This window comes from Astatotilapia calliptera, chromosome 18 (assembly GCF_900246225.1).
Source record: "Astatotilapia calliptera chromosome 18, fAstCal1.2, whole genome shotgun sequence".
NCBI classification, from domain to species: domain Eukaryota; kingdom Metazoa; phylum Chordata; class Actinopteri; order Cichliformes; family Cichlidae; genus Astatotilapia; species Astatotilapia calliptera.
The window spans coordinates 10,500,884-10,526,222 of record NC_039319.1 but is presented as its reverse complement, the minus strand read 5'-3'; the positions used below and the strand labels follow the sequence as shown (position 1 = coordinate 10,526,222).

The 25,339-nt window shown below is 42.7% G+C and overlaps 1 protein-coding gene across 16 annotated transcripts in view; it reads left to right on the top strand.

Annotated features, from left to right (window-relative positions):
• Window positions 1-25,339, top strand: part of LOC113009891 (protein 4.1) — a 45,552-nt gene that overhangs the window by 15,612 nt on the left and 4,601 nt on the right. For 3 of the 16 annotated variants that reach the window (XM_026148471.1, XM_026148466.1, XM_026148465.1), the window contains exons 4-25: window positions 4,012-4,116; window positions 4,345-4,387; window positions 4,506-4,581; window positions 4,795-5,013; window positions 5,858-5,945; window positions 7,153-7,197; window positions 7,835-7,987; window positions 10,289-10,386; window positions 10,824-10,999; window positions 11,264-11,469; window positions 11,869-12,453; window positions 13,803-13,856; window positions 14,935-14,970; window positions 15,405-15,470; window positions 16,151-16,339; window positions 17,056-17,115; window positions 17,834-18,538; window positions 19,379-19,411; window positions 19,586-19,657; window positions 20,949-21,032; window positions 22,751-22,849; window positions 24,954-25,034. In XM_026148471.1, coding sequence (XP_026004256.1) covers window positions 4,012-4,116; window positions 4,345-4,387; window positions 4,506-4,581; window positions 4,795-5,013; window positions 5,858-5,945; window positions 7,153-7,197; window positions 7,835-7,987; window positions 10,289-10,386; window positions 10,824-10,999; window positions 11,264-11,469; window positions 11,869-12,453; window positions 13,803-13,856; window positions 14,935-14,970; window positions 15,405-15,470; window positions 16,151-16,339; window positions 17,056-17,115; window positions 17,834-18,538; window positions 19,379-19,411; window positions 19,586-19,657; window positions 20,949-21,032; window positions 22,751-22,849; window positions 24,954-25,034 — 3,273 coding nt within the window. The remainder of the gene's footprint in view (window positions 1-4,011; window positions 4,117-4,344; window positions 4,388-4,505; window positions 4,582-4,794; window positions 5,014-5,857; window positions 5,946-7,152; window positions 7,198-7,834; window positions 7,988-10,288; window positions 10,387-10,823; window positions 11,000-11,263; window positions 11,470-11,868; window positions 12,454-13,802; window positions 13,857-14,934; window positions 14,971-15,404; window positions 15,471-16,150; window positions 16,340-17,055; window positions 17,116-17,833; window positions 18,539-19,378; window positions 19,412-19,585; window positions 19,658-20,948; window positions 21,033-22,750; window positions 22,850-24,953; window positions 25,035-25,339) is intronic. The other 13 variants (XM_026148467.1, XM_026148469.1, XM_026148468.1 and 10 more) reach the window with 13 other exon arrangements.

Sequence of the window (25,339 nt, the reverse complement as noted above, 5' to 3'; positions counted from 1 at the left end):
CCTGTAAGCTCCCAGTGCTGCCCACCTGCTAGGATGGGCAAAGCAAAGGCTTTCTTTGCCCCACTTTACTATTTCTGAACACTAAGATCCATTATTTTAGGGAATACTTCCAGATGACGGTGGATTTGGTGTATTAGAGGGGATATGAACTACTCTGTGGAGTAAGAAATATAAAGCAGAGAAAAGTTGACAATTGTATCGTCTAAAATGTTTGATTATACAAAAACATCAAGCAAAAATGAGAAAATTCACATTTAACCTTTAGCTCATAGCTCAAGCGTAGCTCATTGCCTAGACTGTCCCGTACTTATAAAACGTGAAGTTAGTGCTTATTTAGTTGGTGTCAAAAATGTTACTTTTTTTGTCTTTTCTTTTTTACCATGGACCAAATTGAACCAGAAAAACTTTTTTTTTTTTAATGCTAGATTGTATTCCATCCATCCATCCATCTTCATCCGCTTTATCCGAGGCCGGGTCGCAGGGGCAGCAGCCTAAGCAAAGAGGCCCAGACCTCCCTCTCCCCAGCCACCTCCTCCAGCTTATCCGGGGGAATACCAAGGCGTTCCCAGGCCAGCTGAGAGATATAATCTCTCCAGCGTGTCCTGGGTCTGCCCCGGGGCCTCCTCCCGGTGGGACATGCCTGGAACACCTCACCCAGGAGGCGCCCAGGGGGCATCCTTGTCAGATGCCCGAACCACCTCAGCTGGCTCCTTTCGATGTGGAGCAGCAGCGGCTCTACTCTGAGCCCCTCCCGGATGGCCGAACTTCTCACCCTATCTCTAAGGGAGAGGCCAGCCACCCTTCGGAGGAAGCTCATTTCTGCCGCTTGTATCCGCGATCTCGTTCTTTCGGTCACTACCCACAGCTCGTGGCCATAGGTGAGGGTAGGGACGTAGATCGACCGGTAAATTGAGAGCTTCGCTTTTACACTCAGCTCCCTCTTCACCACGACGGACCAGTGCAGCGTCCGCATTACTGCAGCTGCAGCCCCAATCCGTCTGTCGATCTCCGGCTCCCTTCTCCCATCACTCGCGAACAAGACCCCGAGATACTTGAACTCCTCCACTTGGGGCAGGAACTCATCCCCAAGTGTGTGAATGTGTGTGTGAATGGGTGGATGACTGGATATGTAAAGCGCTTTGGGGTCCTTAGGGACTAGTAAAGCGCTATATAAATACAGGCCATTTACCATTTACCATTTATCCCCGACCCGGAGTGGGCACTCCACCCTTTTCCGGCTGAGAACCATGGCCTCAGATTTGGAGGTGCTGATCTTCATTCCCAGTGCGAGCTGGAGGCCCTCACCCGATGTTGGCTTCATCGGGTGAGGGTGCTAGATTGTAAAAACAGGAATTTTTATCTTATTCAATTGTTTATCTATTACTTTACTACTTTGGTGTAGTATAAATGGTAATGGGGGGGGGGCTTTATTCATAGGAAAAGCTGTAAAAGTTCAAAATCTATACACTCGTTCACATTTTCCAACACCTTCCAGTGGGTCGAATTGGAGTCTGACATGGCTGATTCTGGACCCAGGGCCTTTCATTTGACACTCCTGGTTAAATGAATAACAATATTGTTACAGTGCAGTTTTCTGCTTAGAAATGCACAACATAGACATTTTGTGACACTCTGTGTTAAGAAGCAGTGCTTTTTTTTTATTTATATTTTTTAATTTGTGGGTGCAGAAATTTTACACCTACTCGGGACATTTACTTTTCTGCACACCTTTTTAACGAGTAATGCTACAAAATCAGGCTGTGTTAATCGATGCAGTGGCGTGCATGACACCTGCTTGATAATGCTCTTAATCACAGTAAAGGTGTCTCCATTTGTGCATTGTTTACAACAGTGACTAATACTTGCAATCACTATGATATAAAGCAGGAGACTAATAAGTTCGCTGCTTCCTGTAAGGCTTTTCATAGCAACAGTTAAGGCACTAACATGACCAGTCAGAAGAATTAAATTTCAGCTTTAGGGGGAAAAAAATGCTCTGTGTGCTCCTGCAGCTGAGGGTGAGCCGGACAAAAGCCAGGTCAGCTTATGGTGTTTGACACAGTAGTACAGCTGATGTCAGAAGACCCTCATAATTGCCAGGGAGTTCTTCTCCTCCTCCCAGTCCAGACTTGAAACTGGTCCAGAATGTCAGGATTTGACATTTTTATCCTCCTGACCTTGTAGTTTTCCAGCTCAATTTAATTTCCTCCTGTGGGGGGAAAAATGTCCGCACTAATCGTTTCCTATCATTTTCTATGACACAGAACAGCTGAACCGCTCTCCCTCACTTCAAAGGTTGTTGGAGGCAGAAAAACATCCCACACAATGTGTTGAATTGCTTTCAGTTAAATCATCCTTTCTCTAAAGGACATGAGAATTCATGCTAAATTTTGGCTTTAATTAGAGCTAAAGTGATTAGTCAGTGAGTCTGTTGGCAGGCAGTTATTTAGCCTATTTTGATAGTCAGTTAATCAAATTTAGTCTTTTATCTTTGTGAAATTATTATTGTTGGCTTTTGGACAGTCAGTTGGATGACACAAGATGCCTGAAGGGAACAAAGACTCTGGAAAAATGTGTTGTCTAACATTTTATAGGTCAAGTAATGACTGAAAGTGTTCTTAAAATGACTAGAAAACTAATTAAAGTAACAGATAAACCATAATGCATGGTTTGATGCACAATCAGTTTTTAATCCTTAGGAGTGTTTAACCTCTGTGACGGTCTCACTGTCCTGATTGATCAAGCTTTCACAATTTAAGATCAGTATACTTCTGATTTCTGGTCTTTCTTCTGCTAGAGAACTCCAGGAATACGTGTGCAGTACCCCATTAGCTTATTTATAGATATAGTTTAATGATTGGCAGCTTATTTGACTGATCTGAAAACCTCTGTTTGCATATCACAGCCATTTTTTTTTTTTTTTTTTTTTTTTTTTTTTTTTTGTCTGCGTCATTTAAGCCAGCCAGCTTTAAGTGTTGCATTAAGAGGAGATTGTCACACCCAGGCAGCAGTAGTCTGACATAACTGTGCTAATTCCCTCGGAGATGTTCTGGTAGGATTAACTCTCTGCCACCAGCACCTCTACCAGCATTGTTAAAATCACATGCGCACACACATGCAAGAATCTTCTTATTTAAAGATGTGTGTGTGCTCATGCACACACCCGTTAGTTCTTTGTTTCACATCCAGGATGTATTATTGCATCCATGTGAGTGTGGCAGATAAATAGCCGTGTTCTGGATAGGTTAGGCTGTGGCTGTGGGCTTCAGCCGATCCAAACGTGACGAGCTGGCATTGGTTTTGTGCAAGCAGAAGACGTCTGTGTCATGGCAACTCGGGCCTTAAAATATCCTCTGTGAGCTGGTCAAATGAGTCCTGGAAGTCCAACCTCTTCACGAGGGGGGGATGACAAAGCTCCAGCTGATGACGTCCAGCACTCAGATGTGCAGTCGATCGATGTAATGCATTCACGCAACCAATGGTCAGGAATTTGAAAGTGTGTTTATGCTTTTTATAGAGGGAATCGATCCAGAGTTGCCAGGTTGGTGGATTGTGTCTCCGGTACCCAGGCTTACATCACGCAGCAGAATAATGATAATAATAATTTGCTTCATTTTCACAAATTTATATTCATAATGGGGTTTTGCAGAGATGAGCTCACTTTCATTTAATTATTGAGATAACAATAAGAAGAGAAGGACTTGAAGGGGAACGCAGTCCCACGGCAGCGTAAAATAGCTTTTTAAGCTGCAACATGGATTAATGATATTGCTTTATTGTTTGTGTTTATCATTATTTTGTGGGTAATTGTTAAGCAAATCAGGACAAATGAAGAGTTTGCATTACTGGAAAAACTCTTAAAAGAAATTACACAATCCTACTAATCTAATTTGGTGTGACTGTTTATTTTAAATGAGTTTCTGTGTTCTGTATGTTCAAATGTTTCACATCAGTATACCCATCAAATGACTCTGCATTCAACATGTGCTTTTATTCTTTTTCTGTTCACAGAAACGAGCCAAGGGCCAGTTCCTCTTTGATAAAGTGTGTGATCACCTCAACCTACTAGAGAAGGACTATTTTGGCATTACATATAGAGATGTAGAGAATCAAAAGGTACTTTTTTATTTTAAGGCAATCTTATTAACTAACATGTTATATATTTTTACTTGGAAAGTGGTTCATCGACGGTAGGAAATGAAGTTAAATGTTTCTTTCAAGAAGACATTTATAAGATAACTGTTACATATGCATACCAGGCAGGATTTCCCCCTCTGAGTTCTTGGTAATTTGCTCCCAAATTAGAGATGATTTCATGTTTCATCTTCTGTGGTTGTCTCGCAGAATTGGCTGGATCCTTCCAAGGAGCTGAAGAAGCAGATCAGGAGTGAGTGCAGCAATCCAGTGAAGCTACCTGATTGTTATATCCTCTGAATTTCCAAGTGAAGCCTTTGATGTTGTTGAATGTTGATTTTTAATCATTTGATGTTCTGTCGATACCTCAGCTGGACCCTGGAACTTTGCTTTCAATGTAAAGTTTTACCCACCAGACCCCTCACAACTGACTGAGGACATCACAAGGTCGGTTTTGCTGTCCTTTGCTTATGTTCTTCTATAAACCTTTTATAGACTTGGATGCATAAAAATGTACTTCTAGCACTTAAAAATCTCAGGAAGTTTTCAAAGAAATGAGAAAATCCAGACATTAGATATGATTTTTTTTTTTAAAAAAAAAAACACGAAATTGCAGTTTTGTTTACATATATATTGTATATTTTGTCCTCATTCTCTCAGGTACTACCTGTGCTTGCAGCTGAGGGATGATGTAGTTTCAGGTCGCCTGCCCTGTTCCTTTGCCACCCACACGGTGCTGGGCTCGTATACAGCGCAGTCCGAACTTGGAGACTATGACTCAGAGGAACTCGCCAGCGACTACCTCAGTGAACTGCGCTTCGCACCCAACCAGACCAAAGAGCTAGAGGAGAAGGTCATGGAGCTCCACAAGACTTACAAGTTAGTATCTGTAGTGCTATTTATTAATAGAAAGAGTCAGAAGGGTGTCAAATAGTCCAGTGAATTTATTATTGGTGGTCATAAACATGTCACTTTAAATTTCTTCTGTGGAAATGACACATGACATGTTCGTAGAATGTTTTTAGAAAATATAAACTGCTTTTCTCGTCTCACTGAATGGATCGCATATGATACATAGAACATAAAAGGACTAGTGCTGTCAGCGTTAATCTCGTTAAAATGATGTTAATGTCGTTAGTGAGTTAGCGCGTTAACGTCAGTTTAACGAAATTAACGTTGACAGCACTAAAAAGGACCCATCATTTTTTTTCTACTAATAAAATGCTCTGTTTGCATTTAGTGATGACATGTGTGTAATAAGGTCCTCTGATCAAATTCTTCATAAATCTGAAGTTGAATTGCACATCTAGTTTTTATGTCATTATTAGGCCTTGAATCAATCTGTGAATCTGAGTGAACATTCACAATCTGACCTAAGTCTCTCTTTTGAGCCCCCTCATTCCCCTTTATTGCAATGATTTGTCTGTAATTTGATGCTGGTCCATTGGCTGCAGTGACATTTCCAGGATTAGGGTCTTAGACAATCTAAAAATGGATACACTTAGAATTCTCAATAGAACTTCAGCTAAAAACATCCATGAAAACAGCCTTTTTCCAAAATCTTTCAAGCTATAATCCTGCTAATAATCCATGTAGAGATTTTCTCTCTCTCTCTCGTCACATTGGTCAGAAAGGTTTAAGTCTGCTTTTAAGAAAAAAAGAGAGGTTTAAATCTCTTTGCCTTACGTGTTTATGTCTGACGTGCTCTGTTGTGTGCATTCAGGGGGATGTCACCGGCTGATGCCGAGATGCACTTCTTGGAAAATGCCAAGAAGCTATCCATGTACGGTGTGGACCTCCACCACGCTAAGGTAGCAAATCGCAACAAATCTTAAGTATTTATTTATTAATATTTCTTACAACACAATGATATATCAGTCTATAGAATTCAACCTAACTGGTTAATGTGAAGTCAAATGTGGAAATCGATTTAGTTGTTTTTTTTAAAGGTTAACCTGTGAGTTTTTACAGCGTGCTTCATTATACATGCAAACCAAACAGTAACTTTTTTCCCCTCTTTACAGTCGACATGTGCAAGAAAGCAAACAACCATCGCTCAGTCTCATATTTACTCATTAAATATGAAGTTAACATTGGCACAGAGTCTAAAAGTCTCTCTCCCACCAGTACATGAATATATCGCTAATTTACACAAATGAGAGGCTTCACCTTTATGTGAGGTTAGAATAGTCTTTGTGTAAAAGATGGACTTAGCTACCACGATATCACAGAGGCCTAAGATAAAAACACCAAAATGTAAAAACTAGTTATTTAATTTGTTACTATAAACAAAGAGGTGGAGCTGAAGGACTTTCACCTCGTCAGACGTGGTGGGTGTTTCAAAACAATTCATGTTTTTCAGAATGTGGACGTAAACTGTTTTTGGCGTTTTCTGTGTGAGGTCTTATACAAACACATCACCCATGCAGTCGGTATTGACGCTTGCTACCACAACACTGCTGCTTCAGACACATCATGGCTGCCACAGTAATGCCTCAATTTAACATGCCACCGCTGCTCCCCTGACTGACTGACATTGTGTCACTGTTGCCTCTCTGGGGATGGGATGGGTTTAAGAGGGGCGATAGGTGGGAGGGGGTCTGGAGCCCAGCTTGACTTGGATAATTTCCCATCTGTTTTATTCTACTGTCCAGATTGGATCAAATATGTCACTAGAAAACGGGCGGTAAAAACAGAGAGCTGGTGTAGGACAGCGGGGCCGCTGTTGTCATAAAAGAAAATTACAGCCATCAGTCTTCTTGATATGAATCTGTTATCAAATGTGCTTTGAAAGTCAAAAAAGGGTCTAGATGCACATGATGGGGAGGAAATTGCCTTCACAGATTTAGATCAGAATAGAGGAGATGACAGAGATGCGGAAGCGGCCTTGATCAAACGAGCAGACATCAATGCTCAGTGTTGCTTCTGTGAGTCACAGTTTTGATACACGAGAAAAAGATGTACATATCAGACCAGCATCCCTCTTTTGTCTTCTCTCCTCTCTCACTAAATGCAAAGTTGGTAGGGAATCTCTATGAATGCTTGGCTCCAGCTGAGGGAGAGGTAAGAGGCTGCTTTCCATGTGCTTTGCCCGAATGAGAGTGTGTGTCTATGTGGTCTCTACTTGTGCATGGTTTCCTTCAAAGGTGTCATTTTAAGCACCCCACAAATCACTTAAGGCTGGTTGTTCATGCTTTGGATCAGCGCCTGCCTTTTCAAAACGTCGTCATTCATTTTTACCTGCTCATCTCATGCTTTGTGCAGTGAAGAGCGTCATTTTTGTGCTTCATCCACCATTTCCCGAAACTTCACTGTTCCTTTTGCCAGTTGGAACCCCTTCAGTCTTAATCCAAACTCCACACAGCCTGCATAGAAGAATTTAGAGTGCCATATGCCTGAATCTACTCTCCACCTGCCTGCTTAACCCTGTTATTATCACAAACCTGGCTCTTATCTTAAACTCCACTTTGTCCTGCTGTGCACCGTCACCTAAACGCCTCCCGTATATCCTGTAGAGTCTATGGAAGTTCATATTTTAGAGACCACAAAAAAGAAAAAGAAAACGGTGCCGTGGTCAGTGAACTTCTTTGTAAAGCTTGTCAAGGACTTTGTGTTAAATAACATCTTGTAAACAATATTTCAAACATAACGTATTTCCATATTTTGCTTGGTCGTGTGTTGATGTTTGTGTTGTTTCCAGGACTCGGAGGGTGTGGAGATTATGCTGGGAGTTTGTGCAAGTGGCCTACTCATCTACAGAGACAGGTTGCGGATCAACAGATTCGCCTGGCCCAAAATCCTCAAAATCTCCTACAAAAGGAACAACTTCTACATCAAAATCCGGCCCGGCGAGGTAAAGATACGTTATGAAGATACTGGAAATGACTTTCTTGCAGCAGCAAACATAAACTAGAAACCTTTTTGAAATTGTGTATCAGCTATAAAGACCAGTAATTTAAATTCTAACACGTGTTGTTGCCACTACATTCATAATACCCCATCTCTGCTATGTGTGCATTGTAGTCTGTAGCTGATTTATGTTGGAAATATGAATATAAAATTAGGGCAGGGAATTGGGTGATTGTAAAATGTGTCATTGAGATCTGTGGCAAAAGTACAGCACTGGGATTTCACTATGCTTAAACTAAAAAAATACATATTTATAGAGCACTTTTAAAAATCCACAACACAAGGACAGCAAAAAAGCAGTCATGGGCCTGATCGTGCCATCCATTATACGCTTTATTTGACTTGATTGCTAAGTCGAATGGTGGGATGGAGGTATGTTGGTGTGCACTTCCTCTTGCTTGGAGACTAAAGCAATATTCTGAAGAGCAATGGACCACTCAGCTGGAGTAGAGAGAGACTGAGTAACAACAACTTAGCTCTCAGTTGCCTGGCTGGGCGTCTGCATTCAGCCAGTAGCTACTAAAAACCCTGTGGCAGCAGTGGGTAGCACTTCTTCTGGACTTCATGAAACATCTCTAAGAGCTGATGAGTTTTTGAACAACCTCCAGGGTTAAGAATATAATGGAACCACTATATGTAATTTAGAGGCAGATGATTTTAACTTTGATTTATTTTTGAATGGCTGCACTTCTAAATATTGAATGCAGCTTTACCAATTATTGCTCTTAGCTTTTGCAAGTATTAAACAAAGTAAGGCATCTGCATTTAAACTAAAGCTGTCTTGTTTAGCATGTTTGTTTCAAAGGTTTTCAAAGGGGACACTAGATTGCACACAGTCAGTCAAACTTCAGGGATGTCAATCTGTCTGGTTAGGATATGTTAACCAGTGTGAATTCATTTCCTCTACCTTGGTGCACAGTGGCAACAACAAGACAAGCACCAAAAAAGAGAATTGTTTTGCGGGTGGTGGCAGCAAACCATTGCGCCTCCCGTCATCTCTCCTGATTACTTTTGGTTTTCACTTGTGCCCTTGTCACTGCTGATAGCATGACCTGCTGGTACCTGCAGCCCTGTCAGGTTGCACAGGTAGTGCAGCTCCTCCAGGATGGCGCATCCGTACATGCTGTTGCAAGAATGTTTGCTGTGTCTCAAGAGTATGGACAAAATACCAGGAGATGTGCTCGTGCACCATTCATCCTGTTTCTCCTCACATAAAGCAGCAGATGCTTGTTGTGCAGCTGGGTTGAAGCTCTTCAGTCCAACTCTCCCTTAATAGCCCCCATTTCCTCACATCAGACAGCAAAAGTCTGTAGCCATCACCATTCCCTTTATGTGGGCTGTCTTGTTGTTGCTTCTTCAGTGCACTTGTAGCACTTGTAGTCACTTTGATTTGCACAAAAACAAATGAAGCAATGGTTTCTGCTTCACAGTGTCACCTTATTTTATTTATTTTTAGTAGTTTGCATTTACAGCTTAAAAATAGCAAACAAGTACATTTAGAAGCAAGCAGGGTTGTAGCTCCTCGACAACGATACTTTAACATCAGCTTCCTTCTAAATGTGACAGTGCTTAGTTGCTGGATTTTTCAAAGTGCATGTACTTTTACTGCAAAGGGAATTAATTTCAGTGTCTAGAGCAACCGGGGAGAGCGTTTATCGGTGTTACACACACACACACACACACACACACACACACACACACACACACACACACACACACACACCATCTGTACCACTGATACTCTGAGGAAACTTGACTCAAACGCCATCAAGCTTAACTTTACTATATTTAGTACTTTCAAAAGCTAACCGTAATAATGAAAGTGACTTCATGCAGTAATTTGACAATAAATCAACAGTTCAGTTACTGTTTCATGTATGAAAGAAGAATGAAACCAAACATTCCTAGAATAGTTGACATCAGTTCTTGCAGAAATCTCATGAAGTAGAGAAGAGCCAATAACTGCTGCTGCCTCTGGGCATCTAGCAATTACTGGCTAAGTTCAGCAACGCTTTGGGGAAAAAGAAAGTTGGGCGAATTTCCTTCTTTGTTTTCAAATGTTAATTTAAGTGAACACAATTCATTACGGTATTATCAAGCTAGAATGCAAAGCAGTTATCCTTTTAATTAAAGACAAATACCTTATAAAAACACATTAATATGATTAGGGGGAAAAGTAATGAATTGTGATTGTCAAAGGGATCTCCATGGTGACTCATACCACAGCATTTTGTCTCACTTGCAGTTCGAGCAGTTTGAAAGCACGATTGGTTTCAAGCTTCCAAATCATCGTGCTGCCAAAAGGCTCTGGAAAGTCTGCGTGGAACACCACACCTTCTTCAGGTAAGAAAAAGCAACAGACCTGTGATGAGAACACAGCATTGAGAAGTTTTAATTATAAATAATATGTGCACCTCGGCAGCTCAAGCTTATTCTCCACTCAATACCATGCATAATACATTGTTTCCCAAATGAATTTGTGAATCAGACATGTGATCGTACAGCTTTGTCGGCACAGATTTACTGCTAATCATTATACACGAATTCATGTCGTGAGAGAAGCATCGTCCAGACTCTTAATAGTTGTTGCCGTTTTGAAAACATGCGAAGTTTGTTCATTTAAGCAAAAAAAAAAAAGGGAGGTTTTGAGTAGCGTGCTCAGCCCCACGGCTCTCTGGGGAATGTTCACTAAAGTAGCAGTTAGCGTTTCAGAGCACTATGCTTAAATCTGTGTTTTTATTTTTGGTTTGAATAATGTGAGTGTTGGTAACTTCTGACAGGCTCGTATCCCCCGAGGCACCCCCAAAGAAGTTCCTGACTCTCGGCTCCAAATTTCGCTACAGCGGCAGAACACAGGCTCAGACACGCAGGGCCAGTTCTCAGATCATCAGACCTGCTCCGTTCTTTGAACGCACCTCCAGCAAACGCTACAACATGTCCCGCAGCTTAGATGGAGGTGAGGTGTTTGTTTTTCCAGAGACAGAGATTCTTGGATGTGTTTCTGTACAAGAGAAAGTTGCTATGCCTCGGGAAAGTGGAAGAAAAATATTTTCACCTGACTGTTAACGTAGCTGTTAAATTTTTGGTGCATGTTTAGCAGCACAGTGACAAATGCATAAAGGATATAATAGCAGCAATGTCCAGGAGCAAATCAAAGCTTTTTCACAGTGAATGACATGCAGTTGGCCATCACATCCATCTTTGTCCTCTGGTGTTTCAGCTCCAATTATGGAGAACCACGAGACCCTGATGAAGGACAATGCTGCTGACGGGGAAGCCAAAGTCATTGCCAAGGGAGACATTATCACCACTGTAACAACTGAGAAAAAAGCAGAGGAAGAGAAGGCTGAGGAGGGGGACGCTAAGAAGGACACAGCAGAGACACCAGAACCTGCTGCCACATCACCGCTCAGACAAGACACAAAGGTAAGTTGCTGTCCACATTTAGACTTCAAGGACTTCAGAGACATTGGATGTTTTCTGTTTGATTCAGAGAGGTGCTACACGTGAAAGACTAAGATTGTTTCTTAGAAGCTGCAGTTATTATGTTTTAAGCCCTTTCTGAGATTTTAATTTTGCTTTCTTTCTTAATAGACTTCTTCTTGGCTGATGAGAATTTCCCACTTGCTATCAGCTTAACCCTCTGCAGTAGACAAGGCCTAAATGCTTTTTCTCATTTTCTGTGCGCTTTACTAATTAGCTTTTCTTTTCTTGTTTTTCCTTTGACCCTCACACTATACTCGTGTGTGTGCTCATGCTTATTCGCCCCCTTCCTTTCCCCTACACACACACCGCCATCTCTTCATTGTCATTTCCCTCCGTCAGTGCACCCCTCATGCATTCACATCTGACCCCCTCCGTTCTGAGCTCTCGCTCCCTTCATCCCCCATTTCATCAACTAAAGTACGGCGCAGGCACAGGGAGAACGCCCGCAAGCGAGCTTCATCAGTCAGTCCAGTCAAGAGCAGTACCGGGTGCCGCCGCCGGCAAGCCCGCGCCGACCATAAAGCCGCCCTGCTGGAGGAGCAGGCTCTGCTTTTGTCAGCCCGCAAGCAGAGGCTGGAGCAGGGCAAGAGCCGGGGCGGCACGCTCTTCTCCTTCTCCCTGCACCTGCCCGACCTGTCGTCCATCCTAGATGAGGATGGCTACATCACATTCCCTGACCTGTCAGAGATGCGCTTCCTTCCTGAGTGTGCGCAGAACTTCCTCCCCATTAAGTCACCTTCACTCATCCCCTGCTTCCTTTTCATCTTCTTCTTCCTGCTTTCCACTTCCTTCTCTGTGCCCTATGCCCTCACCCTCTCCTTCCCGCTGGCGCTGTGCCTCTGCTACCTGGAGCCCAAGGCAGCCTCCCTGACCGCCTCCCTAGCCCAGAGTTACCATGACCATGACAGTTCAGAGGAAGAGGAGGTGTGTTTTGCGGACGCCTGTATGTTCCAGTACCCGCCCCTGGCTTAGAATGACAGTCCATGATATCGGTTAACCCCTTACCGTGTCCTCTGCCGTTTCACCAGTTCAGAGCCGACCTGGAGACTGTCTGTCCCAGTGTCTGTCAGTCTCCTACTTTCAGAACCTCATCTCTGCCCAGTCACATTCATCCTGTAGACTACATCCTCATCAGCATCACGAGTACACGGAGATGAACTTGCAAGTCTCACCATCTCATATTTGATGTATGTTTAAAGAGAGGGTTAGACACAAATAGTCAGGGACATTAAGAGCTTCTGAGCTGCTTCAGTGACACGTTACCATGAACTCTCACTGAAGAAAAAAACAGTTCATCATGTGACTATTTCACTATCTGAATGAGCACATTGTGTTTACAGATTATGAGTATCAGAAGAAGTCACCTGTCTTCATTTAGTCACTAATCCTTCACCAAACCCCACAAAGAAAAACACGGCTTTTGTGGCTAACCCATCTCAGTGTTATCATGTACATTCAGGGCTTTTATAGATTAAACCGTTATCCATACCAGCTGCATGGGAACACATCCATATATATCTGCACTCAGTCTCTCTGCATTGCGTCCAGAAGAGCAGCACTAATTAAAATGAATCATTCAAACAGAACATCAGCTGAAAAGGGCACCGAGTGTTTCGGTGAAGAGGCTTGCCATGTGGAGTGCAAAGATGTGCTACCTTTCCCTCAAGCAGCACTCTTTGCAGTCACCAATTATGAGTGTAGTGTAATACACGCTGTGATGCAGAGAGACGGTGACCGATAAATGCATCCTAATCACCCCAGCATGCATGACGTGAGAGGAGGGGGAGGGCCTGAAAGTCAGGTTACTGTTCGGCAACAAATTTTTACTGTCAAGTGTTTTGTGTTTGTACAGTGACTACACAGCAAATGTCATATCCACGTGGAGTGATTGACATAAACCAGGATGTAGCCTCTCGTAATCACAAATTTGTATTATTGATTTAAAAAATATATATCAAATGTTACCCTGAAATGTCAAAGTGACTGACCGAAGGTTTCATCTTCCTCTGAGTCTGTTTTGCTTCTGCTTATTTTTCATTTGCTTTTTAACTGTTTGTTTTGTGGTTGTTCTTTTGCAGAACGTATCTGCAGTATTGTCTAATAATCTGTAGCTGACAGTGCAAACAGCCAATGCATTTCCATCTTCCCCATTATTGTGGCTATGAAGAATTTCTGTAGAGCATAAATGCAAATAGTCAAAAGTTCACAAGTTTGGTTGTTCTTGTTTTTCTTGCTTTCGACTTGGACCCGTTTGGGTGTGTCTGTGAATGCAGACTGACAGCGAACAAACTGATTTTGCCTTTGATGGAGAGATGACCGCTACAGAGGTTTGTACACAAAGAAAACCATCATAATTAAGGCATGCAGGAAATACAGAATAAAAAGGAAAAGCAAGGAAGTGCCGGTGAATTATAGGTCTGGTAACCACTGAAACGTTTTTTGCGAAAATGCAAAAGTCGTGTATGTCGTGCTCTGGATCTTGTTATGCCATTTTAGTTCCTTCCCTTTTTTATGTATTAAAATGCATGTCACAGTATCTGCACTTTTATCTCTTTATCAGTCTTTTCTACAGACTCCATTAATACTGACTGTTGGCTAAGCCCTGCACCTGTTGCAGTGTCTGTTGATGATAGACTTTAATTTGTAATACCTAAAAACAAAAGCGTTTTTTAAACGAAGAGTATTTCAGACAGGCTTCTTGTGTCTGTCTGATTTCATCATCTGAAGTGAAAAATATTTCCAGATTCTGTTAGCTTAAGCTCCTGTAATACGCTCATTTTGGCCATAAAGGGGGAGACATAACCATCCCAAACTAATTTGGATGTTTCTATCTAATCGCTTCTGAAGTCTGGCAGCATCAGAAATAGCTGTTGCTAGAAGCTAATGGCTAAATACTGGTGGTTACACTTAAAGTCACAAAAGAGAGCTTTTTAAAGAAAAACTCATCACACAAGTCAACGTCCACTTGGTTTGTGGATGTTGGTAATACTTGTTCATTGATTTAAGAATAAGCTCAATAGCTGTGTAGTATAGAGCAGAGAAAGTCACTGTTTATTCAGTTTCTTCCACTTTTTGATTTGGAAAGTTGAAATGAAATCAGCTGCCTGATAAAACTTGCTGTCAGTCCTTTTAAACCTGTGGAAAGATCCAAAGGTGGACATGGCTGCAGTTCCTTGTTACATATTTTGTCGTGGACTGTAGTTGTTCAGAGCCGGGGATTAGCTAACTGTCAGTTTCTGTTCATTATCTTTACCCGTTCCTTCCCTCTCTTACCTCTGCTTGCTTGTCCTTGTTGCTCGCTTTCTCTTTCCCTTCACCTGTTTTTTTCCATCTGCGTCTCTTCTTTAATAGCGCATTACTGTCTTGTCTCACTGTCTCTATGCTTTCCTCCTTACTTGCTGCCAGTCTGAAGCAGATGAGGACTCTGAGATGCGGACGCAGGTACACCGGGCTTGCTTCGCAGCCCTGCTCAGTGCATCACACCGACATCAGATGCACTGAGCCGCTCACAAATCAGCCATCAGTCATTTTGTTCAATCCATCTGCCTTCGCTTGCCTGTTGCTGTTGCTGCTGCTGCTGCTCACTATCATACCTTACATCAGACTCTTGCTTAAATCCACTGCGCAGACTTCTGCTGCTTTTTTGTGGAGTCGTGGTTATGTTTAATTTCCTGCTGTTGCTACACCCAGGACTCAGATTTCAGTTTTCAAGGTTCTTCATAACCTGTAACTTTTCAGTGCGTTGAAGCTTACCCTCATTTGTCAGTCATACTGTACAAACCGAGGCTCCCAGTTTCTCCTAAAACTATTTTGATTTTAATAAAGCATCTAATTCCCTTATTTACAGTTCCTCTCCCCCTTTCTTGTCTTTGCAGTATAGTTTCATAAGACGAGTAAAAGGGGAAAACGTTTTTATCAGACATAGTAATCTGATGCTAGAGGTTGGTAAGAAAAAAAATGCATGACTGAAATGTGCATGCAGGTTACTTTGGTAAGAGGAAACCTAACTGGTAATCGAAGTGGTAACAGATGTGTCTAACTGATGAGTGGCTGCTAGTATTTGACATTTTGGGGAGTTAGACTTGCTGTGAGCATCCAAATGCATTCTTATGACAAAACAGGCTACCGGTAAGTTGAAATAGGTCATTATTAACCTTGAATGAGATTTGGGAGTGTTCTTCTTAACTAAACCTATGAAACTAAATCTGTAAATCTCTGCATGAAACCAGTCCCCCCCGCCCCAGAAAATTAAGCTAGTCTTAAATGCTTCTTTAGCATTTCAGTACAAGCTGCTACTTTCTTAACAGCTGCCATGTGGGTGTACCTTTTTTTGCTTTTGTTTTGCGTTTTGTGCTAGCTGCTGCACAGGTAGCCTGGACAAAGTCCTAAACAGGCCTGTGAACAATAAGTATGAAGAGCCGAGGAAGCAAATAATGCAACTGATTTAGGTCTGCGGAAGTTTACGTCGCAGATCTTTTCCGAGCTGCATTTTATGCTGTCCGCGTATTTTTGGTAATTCTTTGGAAATGCAAGCTACCATTGCGTACATGAAGCATGGCCGTCGTTCCCTCCGCGCTGCTCCTGCCCTCATCATTGTATCACGGTTGATCGGCCACTTTAGGACACAGAGCCTCCGGCGGAGGTCGTCAAGCACCAAACCAACATCAGCGAATTGAAGCGTTCCTTCCTGGAGACCGACGGAAGCATCGCCACGCCCGGTCTGACAGAGTGGGAGAAGAGACTCTCCTCGTCCCCTATGCGCTCACCTAGATCGGATGAGGCACCAATGATAGAGCCGCTGGAGCTGGATGTAAGCTGCAGCACCACAGCAGACTGAATGATGGCATGTGTGTGTAGAGCATGACATCACCAAGGAGATTTCCTTTGGTTTTTTTTGCTTTAAAAAAAAAAAAAAAGTAGTCAGTTCAGGATTTAGTGCACATTGACTCATAAAGCAGTAAATTTAATATTCATAATGAGCCTAGATTTTTATTTTTTCTCAAACGGTGCAAGTGTGGTCACACATTTTGCATCCCAAATGGTTTTAGTGCATATGAAAGGAGACGATGGGCACCTTGACAGAGGAGAATTATCTGTAAAGTTATTCAGAGCTGAATAAAGTTAATTTCAGTGAGTGTGTTTCTCTTTCCCTCTTATCAGCTCATGTCTTCGGTAACTGATTATCATATTAATTTGTCTCGGTAATGGATGATGAAGTCATTAATCAGTGGTGTGATTGTTGTGCTCAGTGACATGTGCATTTTTATCAGAGTTTCTCCTTTACTTGTGATGTGTAAAATTATCTGATGGACTTGCACAGGACAAATGAGCGGCACTAATTAAAGTCTGAAGACGAGTCACTGACAACCAGTGTGTCTGACTAAAAGGCAAGAAGGTGAAGGAGCTTTAGGATCCAGAGTTGCCACAATGGAACATGCGGTTCCACTGGTTCTGCCCGTTCTTGTATTTTTCTTGAATATATGTGACTTTCTTTAAATGTCTATTTATGTTTTGTTCCCTCTGCAGACTAAAGAAGATGAGCCAGCAGCAGATGAGACAAAAGAGGTGGAACCTAAAATCACTGAGGTAAGCTGCTTCCACTGAGTTAATATTGAACATGTGTGAGACTTGTTGTTTTTGTTTGTTTGTTTTTACCTTTATCTATGTGGAGTTACTTGTAGCTTGTGGTTCTTTGAAAGAACAGTGTTTCTATCAATTTCTGCTTTTTTTTTTTTTTCCCCCTCAACACTCTCTAAGCTTTCTTTGGCCGCTGTTTGAAAGCTTTTAAAACGTCCTTTTTGTCTTTTCAAGTTTAGAAACCGCTAAAGACTCATTAGTTCTTATAGTGACAGTACCTCTGTCTCTGCGGAGGGACACTAGAACTTGCAGCTCTTGGAGAAATTGAAGTGTGATTACTAAGAGCTGCAAATTGCCTGTGGTCGTTGAGAGTAGGACGCCGTTGTGGTGCAAATGCATGTTTTTTCCAGATTTGATTGTAGTTGAACAAACCATTAAACTGTTGTAAGAATTTAAATTGACTTGACCACATCCACAAAAGTTGGTTAGCAAATCACAGAAAAACAACAGAAGAAATCTCAAATTAAACCTATGGCCAGTGTTTAGGACTGCCCAGTCTTTAAATGTACTGAAATATGTAAAATGTTATGTTAAGTTTGTTTAGCAAAAGGTGTGTGTGTGTGTTTTCTCCTTATGCGTTCTTTATTTCTGCTGTGTATTGGCTTTGTCATGTCCTCTGTCTACTAACTTGAACGATCCATGTCCAATAAGCCAAGTGTCTCCCCAGGCAGCAGGTTATCTGGTGAAATATGTGGTGGATAGTATGACAGCTGATGGGCCCACCTCCTCTGGGCCTCATGGGATTAGTCTGTCAACCACTATGGACGACGACGTCTTTATGGACGGGACCCTGAGGGAGGTGGAGGAGAAAACCCCTGAGTCCCAGGACGACGTGTCAGAGAGGTTGGTGGTGAAGGTCAGCCCCGGAGCTATGAGACAAGAAGTGTCCCAAGCCATCAGCGACAAGAAAGGGACGCTAATTATCCTGAAGGACGCCGAGGATAAATCAGACACTGAGGGCAAAGAGAAAAGTGCTGTCCCTGGAGAGTTTAAAGCTGATGAGCATGTAATGCGGATGGCTTCTAAAGAGGAAGAAATCCCCAGAGCAGACACTTCAGTTGTTACAGAAGCTCAAACTACAGCCGCCAAGATGCTGAGTCCGAAGGTGGAGATAAAAACAGACAGCATGACTCAGATTAAAGACATTGACTCGCCTAAGAAGGCTATGGCATCATGGATCTCTGAGGAGGTGAAGACGGAGACTCCAGAGTTCATCAGTATGTCAACAAAGGAAGTAAAAGATATGAAGACTTCTGATGGACTACAGGAGAGAGCAGAAATCTTCACTTTCAAAGAAGTCCAGTCTGAGCAGTCAAAGTCCAGCCTGACTCAGATTACAGTTTCTGAATCTTCAACTACATCTTTAGTTGTGGTACTGTATGAAAACTAAAAGTAACTATTCAGTTTTGGCTGCCTCCCCTCATATCTCCACCACCACCACCCGCTGCCTAGCCTCATTTACTGCCTTCACTCCAGCAGCGACCAAACCGGTCTAATAACTCAAGCCCCGTGCATGGCTAACAGTCCCTTAACACCTAGCGTTTACACGCATTCTTGCCAAACCGCTGGTTTCTTTTGCAGTCGGGCCCGCTGCTTCTTTTTCAGTGCAGCTGCTTTGGGTTTGTTTTTGAGTTTTGTTGACAGCTAACAGCTTGCCTTACAGTAGCAGCTAACTCCCGCAGCTGATAAAGGAAGAAATTGGGTCTCTGTCTGTTTCTACAGCTCTGCTAAGCGACACCATTTCTTTCTTTCGGTTCCGTTATCAGTTCCCTGAAAGCGGTGACTTCATAGCCCTGGCTCGGTGCCACTGCTGCAGCTTTCATCCTCCAAAATCCCCTCTGCCTCATAAACAGGTCGGGGGGGGGGGGGGGGGGGGGGGGGGGGAATTGTATGGATCTACCCGAGAAGAGATTTCACTGTTCTTATGGAGCAGTTTTGAAAAGCAGATTAGTGGAAATTTGCTCCTAGTGGATTTAGTGATTCTAAAACCGGATTTTTGTTTAAAGGATTTAGGATTTGTCATAAGTCAGCACATTTAATAAGTTACATAATGGTATTCCATACAATCATTACATTATTTACTTTTCAGTCCCTTTTTTCCTTTTCCATGCTCTCTCCTTTGGCTCTTTAAATCCAGACTGTGACTTTTGACTGTTCCCTCTTCACCTCTCTCTCTCTGTTCTTGTGTCCATCCATCTTCCTGTCCCATTAGTCTACGTTGGAGTGTGTTTCCTCCTCTCAAAAGGTGACCACTGCTCTCTGGCCCTTACAGTAAATAAGTATTGGAACACAGGTTGTATGTAATTGTTGTACTGGTTGTACACGTGCTCATAACTAACAGTTGTTCCCTTTACAGGTTTGAATTTGCCCTGTGTGTTTGAATTTTGACATTATCTAATGATATAATTATCATTCACAGGCACCAGCTGGTCAGGAGGAGAAACCGGTGATAGAGACGGAGGCACTCCCAGCCAAGTCTGCAGGGCCATCGGTAAATATCCAGACCACAGAGGCTGTACAGGCCGAGCAATCGCACCCTACAGCAGAGCCACAAGCCATGAAAATGCTGGGGAGCTAAGCTTAACAGATGTAGAGGTGGAGGCACCGATGTTAAAAAATGGCAATGATGGGTTCAGATTTACTCTTCCTGATTATATTAGTGGTTATGGAAAGCAAGGAGAGCTGCCTTTAACAGAGGAGGAACCCGATGAAGAAAAAAAATAAGAGGTTTTTGGAGTCTTTAGAAAAGAAGTTTGCAGCTTTTAAACATGCAGGGGAGAAGAAGCACACAGAAGTGAAGAACAGGGTTCAGTTCTCTGATGAGGTACAATTTTTCAAAGAAGAATTCCCCGTAAAGACAGAAGATGGTATGGAGGTGGATGAAGAGGTGGTGGAATGTTTTCCAGTGGCCCCTGAGTGTACAGAGGATGACTCAAAGAAACTTTCAGAGATGTCAAACCGTTTGCCGTTTGAAAAAGAGAAATATTACCATGTTAAGATGGAAAGCCCAGAAGATGAAACGGAGGAAGCAGAGGTTAAACCCTTGGCTGTAAAGAAGGGAGTACCTCACAAGTATGACAATAAAGAAGTGAATTTGCAAAAAATGGAAGAAAATGAGTCAGAAGGGAGAGGAGATATGATGGCATCAGAAGAAATTGTAGAGGGCAAAGCACTGGAAAAAGAAACTGAGGTGCGAGGCCAGACAAGCCCACACAAAGGGACTCTATCTGAACTCCTTAGGTCACACACACCAGCTTCCAATTCGCCTTCTGCTGTGCCTCGGTTGGAGGTAACATTGCATAAGCTTCAGACGCCTCAGCCTCATTATTACAGACTCACCATCTCCCCCCGCATCACGGCCCACCACTAGTAATCGATCTAGCTCTGCCAAACGCATGGATTTATTTCTCAAGCTCCTAACTCCGCAGTTTGTTGCTGTGCAGATCAGCTGACCTTTTAATTGATGTGGTGCACACACTTGATAGAAAACTTGTGATTCCCGTTCTTCAGTGTCCTCCCCTGCACTGGATGAGGGACTAACACATGACTGCATGCTCTTTTAGAGATCTGAGGCACTCGGTGACCATCCTTGGCTTAGCTTATTAGCATTATTTTAGTCAATGTGATTTACTTATTTTAAGAACAGAAGCACACAGTTAACAGTGAACACCTGTAGCATTTGATTTCAGGCATAACATCTGACTCAGGTAGGGTGCTTTTCATAATGCTGGTCTTCCCCTGCAGGCATTTATTTGTCCCTGTTTTGTGTATTTGTCAAACAGAGTCCCGACATTACCGCAGTGGCTACCAAAGACATGCCCGTGATCCACACTGAGACAAAAACGATCACCTATGAAGCTGCAGAGGTACATGTGACCACAATGTGTGACTGTCGTAGTTATTGGATGGCAGTGATGGAGGAATAGTGTACGAGTTGGTATAAGAAATTTAGCAGTAGCAACAGCAGGATTTGAGGTGAACTGACAATCATGTTGCAGAGCAGCACTCGTTCACTGAGTGCAGTGTTTGCATTTGCCTGGGAGGTCAAATATTAACCCGACTTTTAGCGCCATTTTGCTCCCCACTACCTCTTGTGAGAAATGTTTGTTTTGAAGCTTAAAGCTGCATTGTGTTCAGCTGCTAGCTTCTGACTATCATCTGCTTGGTGAGCAGCCAGCATTTAATGGAGAACAGTTATCAGAAACGCAAAAAGAAAAAAGGTACAGCAACTGCCTGCTGTGACAGCAGACGACCAGTGAGAGTGAGTCAAAACACTGAAGTTACTGGAAAGTCTGAGCAGTAAGAAATGAGATAAAAACACATTTTTGAAGCTTTGTAGAGCTGATGGGAACTGCAGCAGTTGGAGTTACTGCAGCTTTAAAGCTCAACTATAAATTTTCATGGATTAGCGATGGATTAAGTCAGCGTTTGTTAAATGGGGTACTCGCATCCCTTAGGCATGCTTTTAAAAACTGCAGGGGGGTAAGTATGTCTACCTCTGCCAAGGATGTTATGTGATTGGTTCAGTTTGTTTGTTTGTTTGTTTATAGCAAAATTACTGGAAAAGTTTTGAAGGGATTTGCATTAAAATTTCACCAGAGGTGGAGCTTAGCACAACTTGGTGTGATTACCTGATGCAGTCAATCTGGATCCAGGAATATTTGGAAGGATTCTGTAACATTGCTACATGGGGCAACATTTAATTATTTATTTAGTACAAATATTACTGATTACTGGGTTACTGTTAAATGTGAAGTGTGTCACTAGTTGCTTTCCTGCCACCAAGAGAGACAAAGATTCTCACACAAGACAAACAGACTCACTGGGCTGAATAAACATGTCAGTGTTAGTACATTACTGCAGCGGTCCCCAACCCCCGGGCCTCGGACCGGTACCGGTCCGTGAGTCGTTTGGTACCGGGCCGCGAAAGTTGAGGCTCAGGTGTGAAATGTATGGTTTTTCAGGGTTTTTATCGGTTTTCAGCGTTATTTTGTTATCGTTTTTGTCGTTAACTCGGTTTTCCTGGGTCTTTTCGCGTGTGTTATGAATAAATCTTCTTTTTTTCGGTACCGGTACTGGTTTTATTTTGTTGTATTTATCCGCGACACCTTAAAGGCCGGTCCGTGAAAATATTGTCGGGCATAAACCGGTCCGTGGCGCAAAAAAGGTTGGGGACCGCTGCATTACTGGGAAAAATGAGAAGCACTTGATTAAATAATTGTGCATAATGTGTGGCTCACTTAAAACCACCAAGAGTTATCGTCTGACCTGCAGTTTGTCTCACTGTTTGTCTTCAGCTGCAGACTTGGCTGAAACACACTACCTGCACAGCAACAGACACACACAGTTGTCTACTATATGGTGGGAAAAGTCAACATGTAGCAGCATGCAGCACAATCCAGATAATTTTCTCAGGAGTTAGTTGAGGCTGAAACGTAATTGAAAAAGAACTAAACGTGAATGAGTTTGAGCTTTGAGGTTTCCACTAATCAGTATTTATTGGAATTTAAAGAAGGTAGTACTGCTGCTGTGTTTAGATGGTTTTATGTGCAGTGCTCATGTAGAGTGTTTTGTGTATCAACAGGTTGAGACTAACGGTGATGCAGACCCCGGAGTGTTGCTGAGTGCTCAGACGATAACCTCAGAGACCACCAGCACCACGACAACCACACACATCACAAAGGTCAGGGCACATCTGTTGTTGCTTTAGACCAGGGGTGTCAAACTCAAATACACAGTGGGCCAAAATTCAAAACTGGAACAAAGTTGCGGGCTAACATTAATATTTATTGAAAAAAAAAAATCTTCCTCCAGATATAAGAATGAATCTTTTCTTATGGAACAAGCAAAGCTTAATACTAAACAATATATATATATTAGCTGTATAACACCAGTAGGCCAGCTCTAATAGTAATTTGGTATGGCTTCGCGGGCCAAATGTAATTAGGCTGCGGGCCAAATTTGGCCAGAGTTTGACACCTATGCTTTAGACTCTTCACGCTTGTTGTACATCTGAGCGTCTCTCTTCTTTCTGGCAAGTTTCAAACCTGAATCGCTGAATAAGCCGGGAAAGTGTTCTCATCAAGTGATCGCAAGTGTGTGCCTGCCCAAGGGGATGAAAACAGATGCATATATCCATCCCCTGGTTTTTATTTTCATGAGTTATTACAGTTTTGTTTTTATCGGTGCTTTTAGTATTGTTATTATTAGTAGTAGTATTATTATTATTATTATCATCATCATTAGTATTATCATCAGCTGCTTAAGCTACAAAAAAGGCCAAACAAGTTCAGATACCTAGATTAAGACTTTCTTATGACGAGCTGACGGGAGTATTGCAGTGACTGGCTCAGCTTCGGCGCCTAATAAGCTCATCACTGGACCCACTTCAGTTTGCCTACCAGCCTGGCATTGGAGCGGATGATGCCGTCATTCACCTCCTACATCGTTCCCTCGCTCACCTGGAGACCGCTGGAAGCACTGTGAGAATCATGTTCTTTGATTTCTCCAGTGCCTTCAACACTATTCTTCCCTCGGTTCTAAAGGACAAGCTGGTGAACTCTGGAGTGGACCATCACCTCACTACCTGGATCCTGGACTACCTCACCGACCGACCACAGTATGTGAGGACTCAGGGCTGTGTGTCGGACAGGGTCGTCTGCAGTACGGGGGCCCCACAGGGAACGGTTCTGGCTCCGTTCCTCTTCACCATCTACACTGCAGACTTCTCCCACAATTCCACCCAGTGCTTCCTGCAGAAGTTCTCTGATGACTCTGCAATAGTCGGCCTCATCACTGATGGGGACGACAAGGAGTACAGAGGTCTGACCCAAGACTTTGTGGACTGGTGCCAGCTGAACTACCTCCAGATCAACGCCAGTAAAACCAAGGAACTGGTGGTAGACTTCCGCAGGCACAAGCATTCTCCACTGCAACCACTGAACATCCAAGGTATGGACATTGAGGCTGTGGACAGCTACAGGTACCTTGGTGTTCATCTGAACAATAGACTGGACTGGACTCATAATTCAGACGCCCTCTACAGGAAAGGGCAGAGCAGGCTGTACCTGCTGCGGAGACTCAGGTCGTTTGGAGTGGAGGGCCCACTCCTGAAGAAATTCTATGACTCTGTTGTGGCTTCTGCTATCTTTTATGGTGTGGTCTGCTGGGGCGGCAGCATCTCTGCTGGGGACAGGAAGAGACTGAACAGGGTGATCCGAAGGGCCAGCTCTGTTCTAGGATCCCCTCTGGACCCAGTGGAGGTGGTGAGTGACAGGAGAACGGCGGCTAAGCTGTCATCCCTGATGGACAACATCTCCCACCCCATGCAGCAGACTGTGACAGCACTGATCAGCTCCTTCAGTGGGAGACTGCGGCACCCACGGTGTGGGACGGAGAGATTTCGCAGGTCTTTCCTCCCCACTGCTGTCAGACTCCATAATAAAGACTTTAACTGATCAAGCACACACATCCATACATATGCAATAATACTAAGTGCAATAATCCTTTCTGTCATCGTTGTATTTTTACTCAGTTGTATATAGTATTTGTATTCTATTTTTATCTATTGTATATTTATTTTATTTTATTCTACTGTATATAGTATTTTATTTTATTCTATTCTGTACAGCTGTGTACTGTATTTATTCTTATTGTATTCTAATTTTTGCCTCATAACTTTTGCACTGTCCACTTCCTGCTGTGACAAAACAAATTTCCCACGTGTGGGACTAATAAAGGTTATCTTATCTTATCTTATCTTATTTTATGTGTTTTCTGTTGGTCAGACGGTGAAAGGAGGCATATCGGAGACAAGAATCGAGAAAAGGATCGTTATCACCGGAGACGCAGACATCGACCATGACGAGGTCTTTTAGTCCTTTCATACTGTTTCTCTGCTTACCCATACTCATTATTTTTCTCTTTCTGCAAAGCTGATTATTTGATTGTGTGGTAAATTAAAAAGGTCAAGTGCTGAGCGGTGACTTAGTAACCGTCAGGATATTTAGGACAGGAATGGGCTAACGTGACATTTTAAACAAATTAACTCATCATATGGCTTAACAAGTTCTGGACGTATAAGAAATGTGACTAAAAATGACTTCCCTGTTGGCATACTGACTTACAATCCAACATCCCCGCTCCCTCCCTGCCTTTCTCCGTTCTCTGTCTC